General features: G+C 48.6%; 1 protein-coding gene across 2 annotated transcripts in view; it reads left to right on the top strand.

The window, feature by feature from the left end:
- LOC122379282 overlaps positions 1-17,173 on the top strand; it is a 50,694-nt gene extending 33,521 nt beyond the window's left edge. Inside the window, exons 3-12 of one of the 2 annotated variants that reach the window (XM_043361331.1) lie at positions 1,596-1,924; positions 5,324-5,625; positions 6,057-6,194; positions 8,993-9,202; positions 9,739-9,876; positions 10,287-10,496; positions 11,500-11,637; positions 14,452-14,644; positions 15,162-15,307; positions 15,600-17,173. In XM_043361331.1, coding sequence (XP_043217266.1) covers positions 1,596-1,924; positions 5,324-5,625; positions 6,057-6,194; positions 8,993-9,202; positions 9,739-9,876; positions 10,287-10,496; positions 11,500-11,637; positions 14,452-14,644; positions 15,162-15,307; positions 15,600-15,661 — 1,866 coding nt within the window. In that variant the 3' untranslated portion in view covers positions 15,662-17,173. The remainder of the gene's footprint in view (positions 1-1,595; positions 1,925-5,323; positions 5,626-6,056; positions 6,195-8,992; positions 9,203-9,738; positions 9,877-10,286; positions 10,497-11,499; positions 11,638-14,451; positions 14,645-15,161; positions 15,308-15,599) is intronic. The other variant, XM_043361338.1, reaches the window with a different exon arrangement.
- Positions 17,174-20,153: the final 2,980 nt, after the last annotated feature.

Genomic DNA, 20,153 nt, shown 5'->3' with positions numbered 1-20,153 from the left:
GCTGGCCTCCAAACCTTTGATAGAAGTTTGTTTAGACATGTTTACGTATGCTTAACTGATTAAGCAGAATTTTGTTATACCGTTACCTACGGTATCACATATATAAAAATAAAAACGTCCGTATGTATGTATGTATGTATGTATGTATGTATGTATGTATGTATGTGACGCGTCAGTCACGCTTGGCGGGCTATTGCTCCGGAACGGTGCGGGCTACGGGGGTGAAATTTTCGACTTAAGTCGGACGCGTGCATCTGTTTGTCGTATCAACTTTTCGAGGGGGTGGGTTCGGCGGTTTGCACGTGGCGGGCGCATCTTTGCCGCATGTTGGGCCGCGGCCGTCGCCGATCAGAGAGCACGCGCATTAGCCTCAGTTTCTTCGCTTGCAAAACTGAGCGAAATCAGAGCCGGAAGTTCACTGACCTTTGGCAATGAATACCGGAACAGGGCACCGCCGGCCAAGAGGAGACGCCAAATTTATTCTGGCAATAACTCGGCCGCTACTGGGCCGATTTTAATGAAAATTGACTTATTACGCTGCGCGTAATGCTGTCCCTCTAGTTACTTATATAAAAATCAAAATGTCCGTATGTGACGCGTCAGTCACGCTTGGCGGGCTATTGCTGTGGAACTGTGCGAGCTACGGGGGTGGAATTTTGGGCGCAAGTCAGACGCGTGCATCTGTTTGTCGTATTAAATTTTGGTGGGGGTGGGCTCGGCGGTTTGCACGTGGCGGGCGCATCTTTGCGGAATTTTGGCCGCGGCCGGCGCCGATCAGACGGAACGCGCCTTAGGCTCAGTTTCTTCGCTTGCAAAACTGGGTGAAATCAGAGCCGGAAGGTCACTGACCTTTGGCAATGAATACCGGAACAGAGCACCGCCGGCCAGGAGGAGACGCCAAATTTATTCTGGCCATAACTCGGCCGCTACTGGGCCGATTTTATTGAAACTTGATTTATTACGCTGCGCGTAATGCTGTCCCTCTAGTATGGTATGAATGTTAGGTATGGTGTAAAGGTCCGCTTATACGGTGCATATTAGGTGGTATATGACATTCTGATTTCTGGAGTCTGGTTTGCCCCCCATCCCCCAGTCGAAATTCCTTAGCCGAGGTCCTGCTGTGTGACTGTGTCAGTCCTGCTGTGTGACTGGCTGTATCCTATACGTCCTATCCATCCTATAAGTATACATCTGGTGTTTCTAAGTGCATCAGGAGCCAATCGCCAGGGGTCGTACAACCAGACCCTCCCTCTGCACCGTCCGCGTTATGAAAAAGGCCTGGCCATGGGGTAAACATTCGTAGTGATAAACGTGTCTTTATTATATCGCTTTTTTTGCGAAAAAGTAGTAACGATAGTAAATTTTGATATTGGTTACCTAAGACCTGTTTGCCTGCCTGCCAAGCTTGCCTGCCTGGTATGCAACAATGCGGGTTACATGACAAAACAGTCGTAATACGTAATGACATGTCGTTTTGTGACGTGATTAGACACGACGCTGCACGACATGACGTAATGCGTACGACGTAACGCTACGTACTAGGCCACTGATTTATGATGAGTAGAAACGTAAAAAACTGTAATTCTGCGTTCCAGATGGAGATGACAGATGTGCGTGAAGACCTGGCCGCCTTTCGCCGGGAGGTGTCCGCCCTTCGTGAAGTGGTGTCCGCCCTTCGTGAAGAGATGTTCGCCCTTCGTGGAGTGGTGGCCCCCCTTCGTGAAAAAGTGACCATTCTAAACGAGGTGGTGGCAAAAGACAATAAGGAGACAAAGAAGCTCAAGGGGGAGTACGCCGCACTTCACGATGCGATGGTCCGCCTGGAGCAGGCAATTATCGAAGAGCGGACCACTCGCCAGACCGTGGTGGAGGATCTGCGGCAGGAGGTCCGCCGGCGAGCGGCGCCATCCGGCCGTCCCCAGGGGTGAGACTGGGAGGCAGCAGGGGTGGCTGTGGGGGCTGATAGATTTCGGAGAGCTGTCATGGTGAGAAGTAAACGTTCTTTGTAGAAGGTGTAAGAAATAAAACATCACTAGGTCTTTGAAGGTCGAGTAGCTTGTAATTGTAATTTCCGCCCAATTAAAGAAACATGCCTTGAATTCGTACCATCTTCTGCAAGTTAGCCGTTTAGTCTCGATCGTATTGTTCCAGCTTTCGACAGACGTCCTGCAATCTGCATAATGTTGGCCAGTTCGGGGCATTATATCCCGCACGTATTTACATGTCTTCATCAGCAATCGTGTCACAAAATCTAATCGGTCGTATCAAATCGTTCAGATTCGTATGAAATCAACTCTGAACGATTTTATTCAACCGAATAGATTTGACAACCTGCTATTGCTGACGACGATATGTAGGGGAGAGAGGTCATATTGCACCATGTTCTTAACCCGCGCCCTGGTGTGGGTCTGAGCCACCTTCGCCCTGGTGGGGGGGGGGGGCCAAAATGACCCCCCGTCTAACTCGAAAACGAAGAGGGCTAGGAAGACGCGGAAAAAAGCAAACGAAAGCCCATAACAAGTACGTTCGAAAGTATTTCGGTCATTTTTTCGCTAAGGTCAATATTGAGGTCGCTAGAGGTCATCATAGGTCAAATTTCAGTGTTTTCGGTGTTGCCGGACATATTCCGCTGTAGCTCGGAAACTAGAAGAGCTAGAGAGCCGCGGAAAAAAGCAATCGATAGCTCTTTTCAAGCTCTTTCGCCAAAGTTCGTCAGATTTGACCTCAGCTCAACGGTTTGGCCTACAGAGGTCATGCAATGTCAACTTGGCAAATTTCGTTGAAAATGTTTTTAACTATAGCATGCATTCACGAGAAAATAGAGAAACGATTCATGCACCATCGTGCTTGGCTCGTCGAGACGCGTCGAATGATATATAGTTTGACCTCGAAAGGTCATTTTGAAAATTTGACCTCAGGTCAAGGTCATGACCTTACCGAAATAGGTAATGCTGCATATCATTCGATCCGCATTGACGAGACAAACACGATAAACGTCGAACGGAGTCTCTATCTCTATTCAATAACAAGTAAGTGCAGAAAAACCGCTGGTGACCTCTGGTGACCAGGGAGATGACCTAGCGTGACCTCAGCGAGGTCACAAGCAAATGGTTTCACATGGGCTGTGATTTGCTGACCCAAGACACTTCAATAACGAAATATAGGAACAATCACGCCCGATTTAGCTGAAAAAACAACTACTTTTCGATTCTCCCATTGACTTATAATGGGGAGCAGCGATGACCTGACCTGACCTTAGGTCACATTTATAAAAAATCCGAGATAGCCATTTTGTAGAGCTGGGTGACATCTTCAAGTACTGTAAATTTTACATCAATCGGATAAAAGCTGTGCCTTTGAGAGAGCTTTGAACTTTTTTAGAGGTGGTGTCAGTTTTGGTGACCTTGTGACCTGACCTGACCTGACCCGAACCCCCCAAAAAAGGACATGATGTAAAAATGTTGAATAAACAGCTATACAAAGTTTCAGGGCGCTAACTCAAGTGGTTTCTGAGTTATCGCTGAAAAACCACAGGGGGGGGGGCCAAAATGGCCCCCCCCCCCCACCAGGGCGAAGGTTAAATGCGCCACACCTTCCTCCTGTCCAAAATTCGATTCGAATGAATGCTCGAATGTGTGCATTTACTTCACCACCAATAACTCGCTCTTATTCCGGTCCACGGGGGCAGGTGAGGTGTCTCAGCTTTCTCGCAGACCATTTTTTGTGATTTCCTCTATTTTCTTACGCGAAACAGTCTATTTCGACCTTTGCTAGTGTCATGGTTTATCTTATAGATAGTGATTCAACTAATGATCATTGTTAATTGCTCGTTTAATGGTAGTTTTGAAAGTTTATCATCACCGTGGCTTCGCTGTCCTCGCCATATTTGAAGCTCATGAAAAATGTGTTCCAACCGTAATTGCGTCCACCCTATTTGCGCCCTATTCTTCAGCCCAGAGAAACAGCATCTTGTGGTTGGGACACATTTCATTGAACACTTTGAATATTAGAGCGCTCACCTTACCATTACCTTAGCCTTCACAGCATAAATGGTTAATGGGCTGACACGTCCAAAAAGGCTACTTAGTTAGGTGGCAAACCGTTGTTTTTAATAGGGCGCTTTTACATGAGAGGCATGGGCGCTTTTTGATGGGGTAGTCCGTAAATGCGCCCTTTGCAGGTGTGTCGGAAAACTTTTCTCTTGTTATTTTTTATGGGTGTGATACAAATTAGGAGTTGTAATTTGATGCCAAAATAACTGAGGTACAATTTGAGATATCATCAAGCATGACAGCTGGTCAACTATAGCCGCAATAGGCCGATATCCTTAACCCTATTAGTGGCAGGCTCCTGGCTACCCCTGGCAGGGGGGCTGTTTACGACCCCCCCCCCTGATATCTCGAGATCTAACGGGCCGATTTTCAAAATTCAAACGGCTTCGATTTCGCTCCACGTGATCTACATTTCTAAAAAATGAAAATAAAAAATGTAAATAGGGGGGGGGGTAGAGGGGGGTAAAAACGGGCAAATTGCAGATACATTTTAGACTGTTTATCACGGCCAGGTTTCTGAACCAATCTTAACGCAACTTTTGCCCATCGATAGAGAATGAACCAGGAATTCACATGGATCCTAAAAATATGCATTTTCAAAAATCATAGGCGGATACAGATCATTGAGATTCGGGGTACACAAAAAGTATAGTAAATAAGGTTTTTGTTGGTACTGTTTCTAAAAAGGGTGGTAATGGTCTTGTTATGTTACAATTTTCTTATGAGAGAACGACTACAATTTTATTGGTCATGCATAGGCGGTGTCAGGGCACCTATGTTGGGAGGTAAAACATGACCCCCTTTTTGGACGCCTGGATCCACCTATTATAGCAAAAACGTGTCAAAAGAGGATGCACAATAATTTTTTATATGTTATCACATGATACCTTTCATTCACTGTTCGTAAAACTGGTGCAGCATCGTGATCTTCGCCCAAATGACTCGCTTCACGAATAGGACCCCCCAATTCCCAGTGCTCTGGAGCCGCCCCTGGTAAAGTTATGAACTTGAAATTTTCAGAAAATGTGTCCAATTTAGTTTTAGGAAAAGTCAGAAAATTTCAGCATCGTAGCTTCAGCGGTTTCGGAGATATTCCCGAAAAAAAAACTGAGGGGTGGATGAAATCAACCCCCCCTGCCACTAATAGGGTTAAGGTGGCGCAATATGACCTCTCTCCCCTACCTAAATGCATATCGGATCATCAAAGGAGCCAACTAAAGTTGTGAACTTCTTTTGCATTTTGATTTATGTTCTTTTTCTTGTCTTTTCAGTAAAATTACAAAAGCGTTTCATGACGTCACGGCACAGACGGAGCCCCAGCCATCGGCACACAGTGACGTCATAGTACAGACGGAGCCCCAGCCATCGGCAGACAGTGATACCACAGTGCTGAGAGAGGCGCTAAGGACCGTGACGACGTTCGACGCTCCGTCGGCCATTGGCGAGGATCAGCTGACGGCGCTCCTGCAGAGTCTTCCCCACTTGGAGGAGCTGACCGTCAGGGTCCCGTCCTTCGGAACGGGGCGGTGGCTGCGGCTGCTGCCGACGTCACTGAGGACGCTATACGTTGCCGGTGAGAATATGTTGAGGAAACGCGTACTATTACTTCTGAATGGTGGTAGGTACTTACATAGTATGTACATAAAGTAACAGTTTCAGTGATAAACGTTCAGCGGACATATGTGTGCCATGCTACCTACATGCTACACAGACATTAGCCACTGTATTGTACCTACCTACTTTATACTATCATGCAAACGAATATGACCTGTATGTACTGAACCTGTATGACCTGTATGGACTAAACTGTATTAATTAACTGACGCATGTATAAGCGTAGTGCATGCTTTGTGCACTATGTTCAATTACTGTCCAACAGTGAGGCTCGAACCTTACGTTGTCAGTGTCGTCTGTGTCAGTGTTTGACACCACAGTGTCAGCCGCCCCCCGACCCGGCAGCAGCTCCGTCCGACTGCAGTCAGCTGACACAGCTCTGTCCGACAGGGCCGGAGATGACGGAGCCGAGGTGGCCGGGATGGTACGGGAATGGTCTGTCGGTATCTCTCCAGGGGGTGGCTGCCGACACCATCAGTCACCTGGCCACGGAGCTGGGGTCACGGATTACCCTACTAGTCACGGATGGTGAGCAGCGGTTGAAGTTACTCATATATGAATGGCTAGGAAGGGATAAACAACAGTAGGGGCATTCCACGTCAAATCGGACAAAAATCGGCTGTTTTGCACCTTACCATCAGCGATTTCATTATAAATTTGTGAGCGAGTTCCTGTGTGGCCCCGGACATTACATTGATGTTTTTTGCACATTCTGACCACAGGTCTTCTAAATATAGGGCATCAAATTTTTACAAAATGTTGCATCTTTATATTTTTGAACGACCATAACTTTGGTTGTACTTGTTTGATTTGAATGAAATAAACCTTACTGTTTAGGTAATTTCTTAAGCATTTGTTTAGAATTGCACTAACTTAAATATATGACCTTGAAATTTGCTTAACTCTGTTCTTAAGCACAAATATTGAAATAGCAAAAAACACGTCACCTTCGATTTGGCTCATTTTCATATATTTTATTGCCTACTATATTCTTAACAACCTGTGAAAAAATTAGAGTGGGCCATTCATAAGTTTTGAAGAAAATTGCACATATGCAAACGTATGTTAGCACGCGCAGTGGAGGGGGAAGAACGAATTTCGCCCACCCCTCCTGTTTTTTCGCCAATATCTCATAAGATTGATGCGAAATTAATTATGGCTACCTGTCAAGAATTGAATTGGGCATCTCATCGTGCAAGCAATAAGAAAATCGGTTCACAAATGTTCTAGTAATAGCGGTGTAAAGTGAACATCCTGTCGCCGCAGCAACGCGGCGGCTCGGCAGCCGGCGCCGACCGCTACGCGCCGCCTGAATTGTAGACTGTGCCGGGACGGAACGGAACGGTTCCGTCTTTACATCGCGCTCCCTACCGCTGATTACTTTCGATTCGCGTCAAATTTTGTGAGAAGACTAAGAAATGTACAGGCAATCTTATGGTGAAAGAATTTTGAAAATCGGTTGGTAAACAATTGAAATATGAACGTGTAAACACAAAATTGTGATTGCTGCGTTTCCCGCATCGGCCGAGCCCGCCTCAGCCGGCGACATGTTACTCTTAGCAGGCCTCTAACTGCCATATTTATTATTGGATTAACTAGAAATTCCCCATACATACTAAAAAATGTATGTTCTTTCGTATAGTGCAGATCAAAAGACGTGAAAATATCGTAGCGTGATAATGTTTTCGTTGAATTTACTTCATGATGCATTTCCACACGGCTCAAAATTCACCGCAAAATACCGTTTGCCTGAGACACTTTTACTATGGAACGTGAATGCTTGACTACGATGACTATGCATTTCCATTCTCGCAGAGTTTGTGATATCACTAATCAGCAATCATTCATTTCAGAAAGTGTACACAAGCAAGCATGTCTTGACTCTGTCTTTCAAGGTCACGCGCGGTTGCGTGATGTTGATGCATGAAAACGGCGTTTGCCGCGAAAGTTATGAATGGCCCACTCCAATTTTTTCACAGATGGTTAGGAACATTGTGACGGACATAATATGTAAAAATTACCCAAATCGAAGGTGACGTGTTTTTTGCTATTTAAATTTTTCTGTTTTAATTCAAGGTCAAATGCATTTCAAGGTCACTTCAATTTAATTTTATAATTAAAAATCAAAGCCTTATCAATTGCCTATAAGACCCTGTTAATATCATTTTGATATCAGAAAAGGAACCAGAGTTATAGCCATTTAAAAAATTGATGTGTGGCATTTTTCGCTATATTCGATGACCTATATCTCAGCGATACGTTATCAAATTCTGAAAATATTATACGTAACTCAGTTTTGAACCATGCCCAGTCTGCCTACAAATTTTCAGAAAAATCGAAGGGGATGACGGATTTCGGTGTTTGATTTGACGTGGAATGCCCCAGTAGCTGTTCCGGCGCTCAGCATTCGCTGGCTGTGACGTCACGGCCACCCCGGCGGGCCGCGGCCCGGCTGACCTCCAGTGACCTTGAGACGCGCCGCCGGCCGCGTCAGCTGATTGTCGGCGGTGCGCACTGCGCGGCGACCCCAAACGCTGCCGGACTGGTCAGGTGCAGGTGGCGCTGCCGGGCGCTTCTGAACGGGGCAGGGAGCGACACAGGGACACGAAGAACAGGAAAACTGGCCGGCGACAACGCTCCTTGCTTGTTATTTTTGCTCTAAGGAACTGCTTTTTTCTAGCAAATGTTCATAAATAACGTGGAGAAGCAGTTTATCCCTGAAAGTCTGAAGCCTAAATCAAACCAAGAATAACTGCATACAACACATATTACATGTATTGCAGGTAATGCTCAATGCTGCCTCATCCTAAGGTAAGACGGAAGCCATAAGCCATGGCAAGCTGTAGGATGACAAGTCGTGTGCCGTGTGGTGAATGGTGATGGTCAATGATTTGGGCCTCTATTGGACGTAATATTTACGCTACAAATTTTATAACGATACAAAATTGTTATAATTAGCTACACATAAGTGCTGAACAAATACTTATGTGAAAAGGTTTCAAAAACTCATCATGATGTCATATTGATCAATTGACATCATGAAAATATGCCTAGTTCGGAATATATTGGACTAATTAGTGGTGATTTTGTTTTATATGTCAAAGACCCATTATCATTTTATTTGTTAAATATTATGTTACGGAAAGTCGCCGTAACTTATGAAATTCACATCGTTTTGATAAAGTACATACATATTTACTCAGACACGGAATTATCACAGCATTGTAGCCACAAACAGTTTTCACTTTGTGTTTTCTACACCTGTAGGTAAGTGTACAATGTTTGACCTAGACAAATGCCTGACATTGGTTCAATCACCTTTCCAGCACAAGTTACTACTATTCCAAGTCAACTTCGTGATGCCATCATCAGGGTGGGCCCAAACACTATTATCCTTCCGGCCGGAGTCGGTGACAGCGAGCTGACGGAGCTGCGGAGCTCACGGGAGACTGTGGAGCGGCTGTCAGTCTCCACCGCCGACCTCCCGCGACTGAGGGGGCAGCTGCCGGAGGGCCTCAAGCGCCTCAATGTCAGAGGTGAGATACCACGGATCATACATGTAATGCCGGTATAATGGACAATGCACATGGATATACAAATGAACAGGGAGACAGACGGCAAATGGACGAACCGTTCGAATTCAGCCAACATCTTACAGCCTTGTTTGTGTTATATGGTATTGTTAGAGTGATGCAATGCATGCATTTGCATATAGTGTGAGCATCAAGTGCATGCATGAAATATTATTGTAGCATTTATGGTAATTTGAAATGGTTTCATTGCAACCACTGCGAACCATATATTTATGTTGTCTACCAACCTGATCCGTTACTATACCATGACTGGCTGCCCAGTGCCTAGGCCAATGTGCCTTGCAAAAATCGTAATACTTATGTTGCTCATATTTGCATATTTACGTATGTATGCTGTTGGTAAAAATATCGTTGTGCAGCCGCTCGGATGTGTTAGTGCTGGCTGTGTCAGTGTGTGCCACTCTGGTGTCAGTGGTGCAGCGGGGAGCTGGCGGCAGCTCTGTCCGACTGCAGTCAGCTGACACAGCTCTGTCCGACAGGGCCGAAGGTGACGAAGCCGAGGTGGCCGGGATGGTCCCCGTCGGATGGGCTGTCAGTGTCGCTCCAGGGGGTGGCTGCCGACACCATCAGTCACCTGGCTGACCTGGGACGGACGGTCACACTACTGGAGATATACGGTGAGCAGCGGCAGCACGGACAGGCCGCTGATAAACGTGCTCAGTGAATGGCGGACATCGAGTAACGGTGTGCCGGTGTCGCACCTAATGGAGACAGAAGTGATACATAGCCAATGTGCTTTGCGAAATAATGAAGCCAATTGAGCTCCAAAATGGAGGAATGTTCACTCAGTGACATATTCGTTCAGAGTTAGTTGATCATACTCATAACAATTGTGTTGCACTGTTCAATGAAGTTCAATGCATTTGCTTAACATTGCATATAGGTATCATATAATAGCACTGTCTTACCATTGTCTACTGTGTCCATAAAACCATGAAAATTATTAGGTGTTTTTTCGTTTTGTCATATATCGACATATATTACAGCTAACTGTTTCTGTCTGTATGTGTGTCTGTGTGTTTTCCAGACTGTCCTGATCTCACGGCCGGCAGCCTGGAGCCCCTCACCAGGTGCCCTGAGCTGCTCAGTCTCACCTTGTCCGGTGGCGTCCCTGACACCGTGAGCCTGGAGCCCCTCACCAGGTGCCCTGAGCTGCGATGCCTATCAGTCACCGCCGCCGACCTTCCGCGACTGAGGGGGCAGCTGCCGGAGGGCCTCATACTCCTCAATGTCAGAGGTGAGATACCTCAGATCACACATGTAATGCCGGTATATGCAAATGAACAGGGGAGACGGCAAATGGACGAACTGATCAGCCTCAACTAGCAAGTTTCATCGTTAATCGTGTATATTACTCGTCTCGTATTGTGGTGAGAGGGGGAAGGGGTTCAATGCATGCCCTTCGATAGTGTCCATGCTTGTGGCATATGCGTGGAATATTAGTGTAACGTCACGGGGTGATTTAAAAGTTGAGGTACTAGCGATAGTTGCATTGTCACAAGCAGCAAATTTCCGAACAAACGTATTTAGTATTAGTGCGAATTCGGCATCCGGAAAATCAGGGATAATTTTCCGGGATCAACGGGATCATTCGGTGTTTTAGGCTGACACCGTGCACAACGGACATGCCAATGAGTAAAAGAGCCATTACTGAAGCAAAAGCAATATAAAAATATGACTTATTGCATCGATAGTCCTTGCAATACCAAATTATTACCGGTGATCCCGGATAATTATCCCTCATTTTCCGGATGTCGAACGCACGCCTGATCGACAACTGACACTGACTGACTACCTAATAGAGAGCTCGCTGACGACGAGTCTGAGCAGACTGACGAGACTGACTGGCCGCGGCCCTGGAGCGGCGGTTATACAGAGTATAGGTGGCGCCACGATCGAAGGCGGCCAGCAGGGAATGCATGAGCATTGCTACAATTAGTAAGCACTCGAGCAGTTATTTCCAATGAGGGATGATTATAGACATTGTGCAACCAATAAGAGTAGTATAAGTAGTTTCATAGACTACTGTATTATGCATATACTTATCGCATTTACATATTATGTTCATATTCACATTCTACATATCCATATGACTGCTGGTGCTAAATATCGTTTTGCGGCCGCTCGTCTGTTTCAGTGCTGACTGTGTCAGTGTATGACACTCTGGTGTCAGTGGTGCAGCGGGGAGCTGGCGGCAGCTCTGTCTGACTGCAGTCAGCTGACACAGCTCTGTACGACAGGGCCGGAGGTGACGGAGCCGAGCTGGCCGGGATGGGACGAGGATGATGATCTGTCAGTGTCGCTCCAGGGGGTGGCTGCCGACACCATCAGTCACCTGGCTGACCTGCGACGGACGGTCAGAGTACTAGAGATATACGGTGAGCAGCGGCAGCACGGACAGGCCGATGATATACGAACTCAGCGAATGGCGGACACTGAGTAACGGTGTGCCGGTGTCGCACCTCATTGAGACAGGTGTGATGCATACAGTGGCGGATCCAGGGGGGGGGGGGCAAAATGGGCATTTGCCCCCCCAAACGGCATAATTTTAACATTACGCCTATGGACGATGCATGGAAAGAATCGATAAATTGTTATGGTTTGCCCCCCCCCCAAACTCTGAGCTGGATCCGCCTCTGGATGCATAGCCAATGTGATTTGTGAAATAATGAAGCTAATTGAGCTCCAACCAGACTTGTAAGCGATTCAACTCTGATTGAATCGATTCTCATGAATCGCTTGAAAATGCCGACTCACTGTGATTGAGTCGGTTGAATCACCTCTTGTCACCATATGAATCCTGATTGAATCGGTCACACATGGCAACTGCAAGTGATTGAATCGGGAACTCATCGATTCAAGTTGATTGAATTAACAAAATGATTCAATCATCATGTGCTGGAAATTGAAGTTATGACCATATTTAGTACTATATTATGTAGAAATATATGTGGCATTTGCATCATAGTCACACACAATGCACTGCAATTTTTTTAGGGATTTTGTCAGCATTATAAATGCGCACAGCTATCATTATTGAAAAAACATAAAAATTTTGTTTTAAGTTTTCCATCAAACTGTAAACATAAAATTATACATGTCAATGCATGAAGATGAAAAATGCATGTAAAGTTTCTTTCCATTGCCCTAAAATCATTATAGTAATCAAGTTAACAGTAGCAGTAAGCAGGCGCACATTGCTCAACACACATGTTTTAGATATCATGTTAATCTTTATATTTTCAATACTCTGTTTCATCAGGACATTTGTGAGCAAGCAAAACATATTGATGAATACACAATGCATGTTCACATTATAATTTGGTAACCTTAGTTACTGATTTGATTTTGGGCTAAGGGTCATAAATTGCTTGATCTAACCCATGGTCTTCTCACTCACTTTACATTTCCGAGCAGAATTAGCAATTACCTATCAACGTAACTAATTGGAATACCTTGGCTTATGAGCATTGATGGATCTGTCACATATTGCCGTGTGGTGGCTCCCAATTACATAAAAGTAAAGATACAATGGCAAAAAGTAGATACATACCCTACTAGGTATTAAAAAACAACCACCTTCCCATCACCTCCACCATCACCCAAAAACTATTGTTTTGATAGCTCAACAAACAATCATTATCCGTTTGGTGTTCTTCACCTTCTAGTTTTGAGGACCGCTAACAGTTTTGCATTCGATGCTAAATTCGGATTAGAGATTTGCCAGACTGCTCGCAATATTTGCAACATGCAAACCACGCAAAATACGCTTTTATGTCGCAGCTGCGTCAATATACGCTGCAACTACCTAGTGCTGGGCTAAATACATATTGCCAAACCAATTTAGATTTTTACTGTTGGGTATTTTTTCTTTAATGAATTGGACAGAATAAAAAACTGTTTTACACGCATGCATAAATATGCTTAATTGAATCTAAAAATATAAACTATGTATTTTATATCCATGGTTCTGCTCCTAAATTAAAGATGGCTGCCCACTTAGCGCATGCGTACTTCAGTACTAAAGGCCTGGCTACACTACGCGTGTTCTGCGTGTCGCATGGTGTCGTGGGGCGGGCTTGGAATTGTTATTTTGTCATTGAAGATATGGATGGTTGAGGTAGTTTTATCATGAGAGCATTCAGTTTATATTATGTAACTATTGAATAGCTTCGTATGTGTCGATATTCCGTATTCTTGATAGTAAAGAAAACTTGTAGCACGCCGAAAATGTCTAGTCCTGTGTAATGCTTTACCGGCTTTACCACTGCTTCATAAAGTATCAATCAATATCTTTTTTTTTTGAATGGCTGATCACCAGCTATTTTAGTTTGGGTACCACAATTGATTTGCAAATTTTGGTCCTTTTCGATGTTGCTGATAATATTTTTTTTTTTGTTCTGTGCAATTTTGTATGTTTCCTTTTGCAAGCGCCAAGCAGATAAATGAATTATTATAAGTCCTCTGGTAGTTTCATTTGTAACAGAACTTGTCTTTTCTGTACTTAAATTATCATCTTTACACCGTATTGATATAAATATCTACAACTTTGTTGAGTTCAGTATAGATTTAGTACTTTTCAGTGTTTTTTGGTATTTTCCTAGTGTATTTGGTTGGTATCTGTTTGGTATCAGTTTCCAAAAATGTCTTAAATTGATATCACATATGTATATATTCTATATAACATCTTGATTGAATCGCGTTGAGTTAAATCATGAGTTGAGTCATTCCCTGAATCACTGATAATGGGTTGAGTCGTGATTGAGTTGAATCACAAGGTCCATGAGTCGTGATTGAATCGCTTGGAAAATCAGACTGTTTGATTGAGTTATGATTGAATCGGTCATTTCATCAAGTGAGTCGTGATTGAATTGATTGAATTTTTTTGAATCGTTTACAAGTCTGGCTCCAACATGGTGTGAATCAGTAAGGGAAGGGAATCGGTGACATATTCGTTTAGACTTAGTTGAACGTACACATAATGATTGTAATGCAATGTTCAATGCAGTTCAATGCATCGGTTGAAACTTGAACTGATTGCATATCATATATTAGGTACCATTGTTAATCAATATATCATCGTCTGTGTCCATAAAACCATGCGAATTCATAGCTGTTTCGTTTTTTTCCGTATATTTACATATATTCCTGCCGACTGATCCTGTCTGTATGTGTGTCTGTGTGTTTTCCAGACTGTCCTGATCTCACGGCCGGCAGTCTGGAGCCCCTCACCAGGTGCCCTGGGCTGTGGTGGCTCACCCTGTCCGGCGGCGTCCATGACGCCGTGCTGGACAGTCTCAGCGGCTGCCCCGGGCTGAAGGTCCTTACACTGGGGAACCGCCAGCGGCCGGCAGAGACGGCCTTCACAGCAGCAGCGTACACCAGGTCAGTCAGCAGACACTGGCGAGGCGGGTCCTGTCAGACACTGACACTGACACACTGACACTGCACTGACACTGCACTGACACTGACACGCATACACTGACACTGACACTGACACACTGACACTGCACTGACACACTGACAATGACACTGACACACTGACACTGACATACTGACACTAACACACTGACACTGGCACTGTCACTGACACACTGACACACTAACACTGACACACTGACACACTGACATCAACACACTGACACTGCACACTGACACTGACACACTCACACTGACACTGACGCACTGACACTGACACACTGACACTGACACATTGACACTGACACACTGACACTGACACACTGACACTGACACACTGACACTGACACACTGACACTGACACACTGACACGGACACCAACACACCGACACTGAACTACTGACACTGACACTGACTCGTACGTCCGGCCGGCTGGTGCCGCTGTGTTTGTGTGTGACGTCTCTGCTGCTCTGCTCTGTTACAGACTGGTGAAGTCGTGTCGGAAGCTGCAGGAGCTGTGGCTTCACTGCACGGCAGACACCGGCCAGGCCGTGCTGACCGCCCTGAAGGAGGCGGACCTGGGCCGGGACAGTGATGGCCGGCCCCGTATCATCAATCTCATTGTCCCCGGTAGGTGAGAGGGCGCCGCGCTCCGCGCCTCTGACCAGTCAGTCCCTCACAACAGACGCTGCACGGCGCCACCGGCCTCTCAGACACACACACTCGAGCACCGCCGCAGGCCACGTCACGGACGGTGACGTGACGCGTCACGGCCACCACGGCCGACGGTGACGTCACGTCAACCGTCTGTCCTGTGTGTGACGTCACTGGCTGGCGGTGTGTGGACATGGCTGTACCGCTGTCTGTGTGTCTGTCTGTGTGTGACGTATCCACCTCAGACGTGTCTCTGCTCTGTCCACAGAGGAGCTGTGGCGTCAGCTGGAGAGACAGGAAGGCGGTCGGGTCACAGTGTATCCGTGGTAGTATTGCTGCGCTGCACTACCGACCGTGCAGTGATGAGCTGACTGCAGAGAGGCCGAGCCAGTCGGCCGGGGCCGCCAGCTGACTGCTGCCGTGTGTGCTGCACCAGCCGGCACTGAGAGCGGCGCCGGTCAGCCGGCACACGGCCCCGGTGTCCGCTCTAGTGTAGTCATGTAGTTTTAGTAGTTGTAGTGTAGATGTAGTAGTAGCACACGCATGTGATGTAGTGGGTAATTACCGGGTGGGTATTGTGGGTAATTGGCTGGAACGATGTGATCTAGTGGGTAATTACCGGGCGGATATTGTGGGTAGTTGGCTGGAAGGATGTGACCTGGTGGGTAATTACCGGGCGAGTATTGTGGGTAATTGGACAGTGAAAAGTGATGTAGTGGGTAAATACCGGGCGGGTACTGTGGGTAATTGGACGGAGGTATGTGATGTAGTGGGTAATTACCGGGCGGGTATTGTGGGTAATTGGACAGTGAAAAGTGATGTGCTGGAGAGACTACCGATCGTGGCATTACGCTATTCTGTATGTAGAACCCACGTCTCTGGCCGTCCGACTCGGTTCACCGCGCCTGGTCCCGGCGGCACGGCCGGCCTCGGTCACGTGACCGTCCCCCGGTGGAGTCGGACGGCTCGGTCACGTGACCGCTCCCCCCGGGTCTGGCTGCACCTCGGCTCGGCGGTGCTGAGCGCCGTGCTGAGCGTGTTGTGACACGTCCCACACGGACAGCTCTACTCGACTACTGGCTAGCTGCCGTCCGAGCTGGCAGTATCCACGCGGTGCCAGTTCAGACGGCGGCCGGCCGCGCCGCGCCCGCCCGCTCCGGTCCCGGCCGGCGGCCGTCACCCGGCCCGGGGCGGGGACCGGTCCGTCAGCTGACCATTGGTCCGTCAGCTGATTGGTCCGTCAGCTGATTGGTCCGTCAGCTGATTGGTCCGTCAGCTGATTGGTCCGTCAGCTGCCCCGCTCTCCACTGGCGGAGCGTGGCGCACGCCGAGACTGGAGACGTCAAACACATGTCTACTACATACACGAGAGGAGACGCTTCAGCTGTACTATATGTAGCCTAGGGCAATTAGTTACCGGGCGAGTATGGTGGGTAATTGGATGAAGTGATGCGATGTAGTGGGTAATTACCGGTCGGGTATTGTGGATAATGTAACCCTGGGTATGATATAGCCGGCTATCCAACGGTCGGATATAGTCAGCTGGATGCTACTGAATTGTGTAGAGCTCTTACGGCACCGGTCATAACGAGTGTCCTCGCGTCTGTCCGACTCGGTTCACGGAAGCACGCCGTCACGGCCCGGGGGCGCGCCGCCATGTTTTGTGTCCTCTGCTTCGTACAGGGGGGTAATTGGGCTACCGACCGATTGGGAGTCGGAGTCGGAGTCCGTGTCGATCAAGCTGCCTTGACTCCGACTCCGGAACGGCTTTTTAGATTTTAGTTATCACTTGGCCATGCTACTGATAATCGGCTGCGCTTTGACTAATACATTTTACACATGTCCAGTCTTTGTCCTGGGAAACAGTTACCTTCGGAGCTTACCTCATCATTTGTGCTAATGTCCTGGTGACCAGAGTACAGTTTGGCCGGTCGGCAGACAGACCGACCGGTCACCGCCAGGTCACGGCCGGCCCACTGACAAGCACGCCGTGCCGCCGCCGGGGCCGTGGCCGTGCTCCGGCCGTGCCCTGACCGGGCTCACCGGCTCTGACCCACCGGCCTCAGAGATCTGACACCAACTACCGGCTGGACGAGCCGCCGAGCGGCCTGCCGACCGACCGCTCCCGTATGGCAGCGGGCCGCCGCCAGCTGCACCACCCGACACCGACAACAAGCACCGACACACTGTCACAGCACATCCAGCAGCCGGCTTGTCTCGCTGTCAACCACGTGCCCTCGCCGGTCCATCAACGCAATCACAAAATCAACTAATCACCCTCGCCTGCCCATCAACACACTCACTAAATCAACTAATCACCCTCGCCTGTCCACCAACACACTCATAAAATCAACTAATCACCCTCGACTGTCCATCAACGCACTCACAAAATCAACTAATTACCCTCGCATGTCCATCAACCCACTCACAAAATCAACCGGTCACCTCTCGTCAAATACACACAAAATAATACCGAGCTCACAGCCATTCCCGTATTTATCGGAAATTCCCACCACAGCAGTCACCCCCGTTGCCGTCGTGTGGCCTTTCCGTTGCAGTGCGGGACGATTGTCAGCCCCCGTCGCTGCTGTGGCCAGCGGGCGGCTCCAGCACAGCGGCGAGCGTTACTGGCTGCAGCCGGTGTGTCCGTGCCCACAGCCGGGTGCAGCTGTTGGAGGCCGTGTTGGAGGCCAGTGTGACGTCACACCGTCGTGCCGTCCCAGTCCGTGTCAGTGTCCGAGTGACAGTGGTCTATATATATACAGTGTCAGCTGTGTCCAGCTGCTGGTGCTCCGACTGTCAGCTGAACTGACACACTGACACCGCAGCCCCTGACAGTGTCAGACCGGCCCCCGGTCAGTGTCAGCTGCCGGCACGGAGAGCGGTCCGGTGACACTCCCAGCTGCAGCCCCCTCCCCGTGGCTGGTGCCGCTGCAGTCTTATTGTGCCGGTGGTCAGCTCCGTCAGAATCCACCACAAACAGCTGCCGTCACTCCTCTGCCGCCGCTCCGACACTCTATTCCGGCAGCCGGGCACCAAACAGCTGCAGTGGCTAGCAGTGCATTCACTCCACACGGACACACCGCTCGGAACGTCTCGCCAGACGGACCCGTCTCGGCCGGAGGGGGCGGTGAGGGGGACGCGGCGAAGGCGGCCAGAAGACGGCGCAGCCGAAGCCAACCAGCAGACGCCTCTGCGGCACGCGCGCCACGCACAGACCAATCAGCAGACGCCTCTGCGGCACGCGCGCCACGCACAGACCAATCAGCAGACGCCTCTGCGGCTCTCGCGTTACGCACAGACCAATCAGCAGAAGACTCCAGCGACTGGCTCCGGCCGGCCGCTGGAAAATGGCCGTAGAAAAGAGGCACACCCGCCGACACCTTAGGGCTGGTCAGTGGCGTTCGGTGGCGTGGTGGCAGCACGGCACGGGGTGGGGCCGGGATGACATGTCGTAGACGATATGGTCTCCGAAACACCCGGGAAATCTGACGTCCCAGCCGGTACGTCCCCAGCTGTCCTCAGCCGGTACATCCCCATTGATGCATAGGTAGTTTGAACAGCTACTTCTTTGTTCGTTTGGAAATACATTGTTTTGATATGCAAGATGACATGATTGGGTGTAAAATGTCATGGTCCTGCAATACACAGTATCACTTCGCTGTAAGTCCGACATAACGCTGTAGGTGTGTCAGCTTGCGTTTTTTTCTAATGCGAGCGGCCAGGAGGCGGGTGTATGACCCCCTGACGAATGACTTATATGGCATCTAGAAAGCTGTCCTCAGCACGATATCTAGAAACACGATATTTAAAGGGTAGGTAGTTAATAGGTGGACCAATAAAAATGTCCCTCCTGTACAACATTGGTAAACCTAGGTGTTAGCGAGCAAATACGTTGGTATTTTTAGGTATTTTCGCAAAGACGGCCGGCGCTTGAAGCGCGGCGGTCGGTCCGCCGCGCCGCGCCGGGCACATATGTGTCATCTGGCCCCTGTCCTGGTTCTCAGGCCCACGTGTTGTGCTACCACGAGGGCTGAGACGGGACGGGGGCCTGACAGTCTTCGACGGGACTCCACCGGTGCGCGACGGCCCGGTGCACGACGTGGCCGACGTGGCCTTACGTACGACGCGGCCGACGTGGCCCTACGAGAACGATTCAGTGAACCGCATTTGTGACCCCCATATTTTGTGCATTTTACCGTTTCCAACCGTTTTAACCTACCTAAGGTGGTTACCACCCCACCCCCCCCCCCATGTGCGGGCGCGGGTTAATCTATCTCTCCCTCCCCAACCCCTGGCCGGGCGAGGGATGAGATGTAGGTCCAACCCCTCCATTTTGTCGAGATATCCACTGAGATCATAGACCCGCCTCTTCCATCCCTGCACATGTCTGCTCGTCACTATGGTTTACACTGCCGAGCTGCACGCAGTGTCCGGAGGGATGGGGGAGTTCCAGACGGCCGGGGAGGGGGGAGGGGGGCTGCTGCACCGCCATCCGGCCCGTGTTATCACGAATCCATGGTGGCCTTCCGCTGACGTCATCAGTCCGGAACGCCGCGCCGCCGGCTCACTGGACACGCTAGAGTCTCCTCGCTACGGGACAAGGCCCATTGGAACCCGGACATCCAAGTCCTTGACGAATGTAGAGAGTTCCCATTTTATTTTGTTGTTGTTGCTGATTAGCCTTTACGAGGCAACTGTGCACTTACATCTCAAGTGCTCCATGAACGCCCCGGCTCCCCACTAGTTACAGTACGACGCCGGTGACCGGTAGGGGCGCTGCAGTCGTCCAGCGGCCCGAGGTCGGCGGTAACTGGTACCA

Source organism: Amphibalanus amphitrite, unplaced genomic scaffold (assembly GCF_019059575.1).
Source record: "Amphibalanus amphitrite isolate SeventyFive unplaced genomic scaffold, NRLGWU_Aamphi_draft 000008F_arrow, whole genome shotgun sequence".
Classification (NCBI taxonomy): domain Eukaryota; kingdom Metazoa; phylum Arthropoda; class Thecostraca; order Balanomorpha; family Balanidae; genus Amphibalanus; species Amphibalanus amphitrite.
Note: the sequence above shows the minus strand (reverse complement) of the source record. Positions and strands in the feature narration are given on the sequence as shown.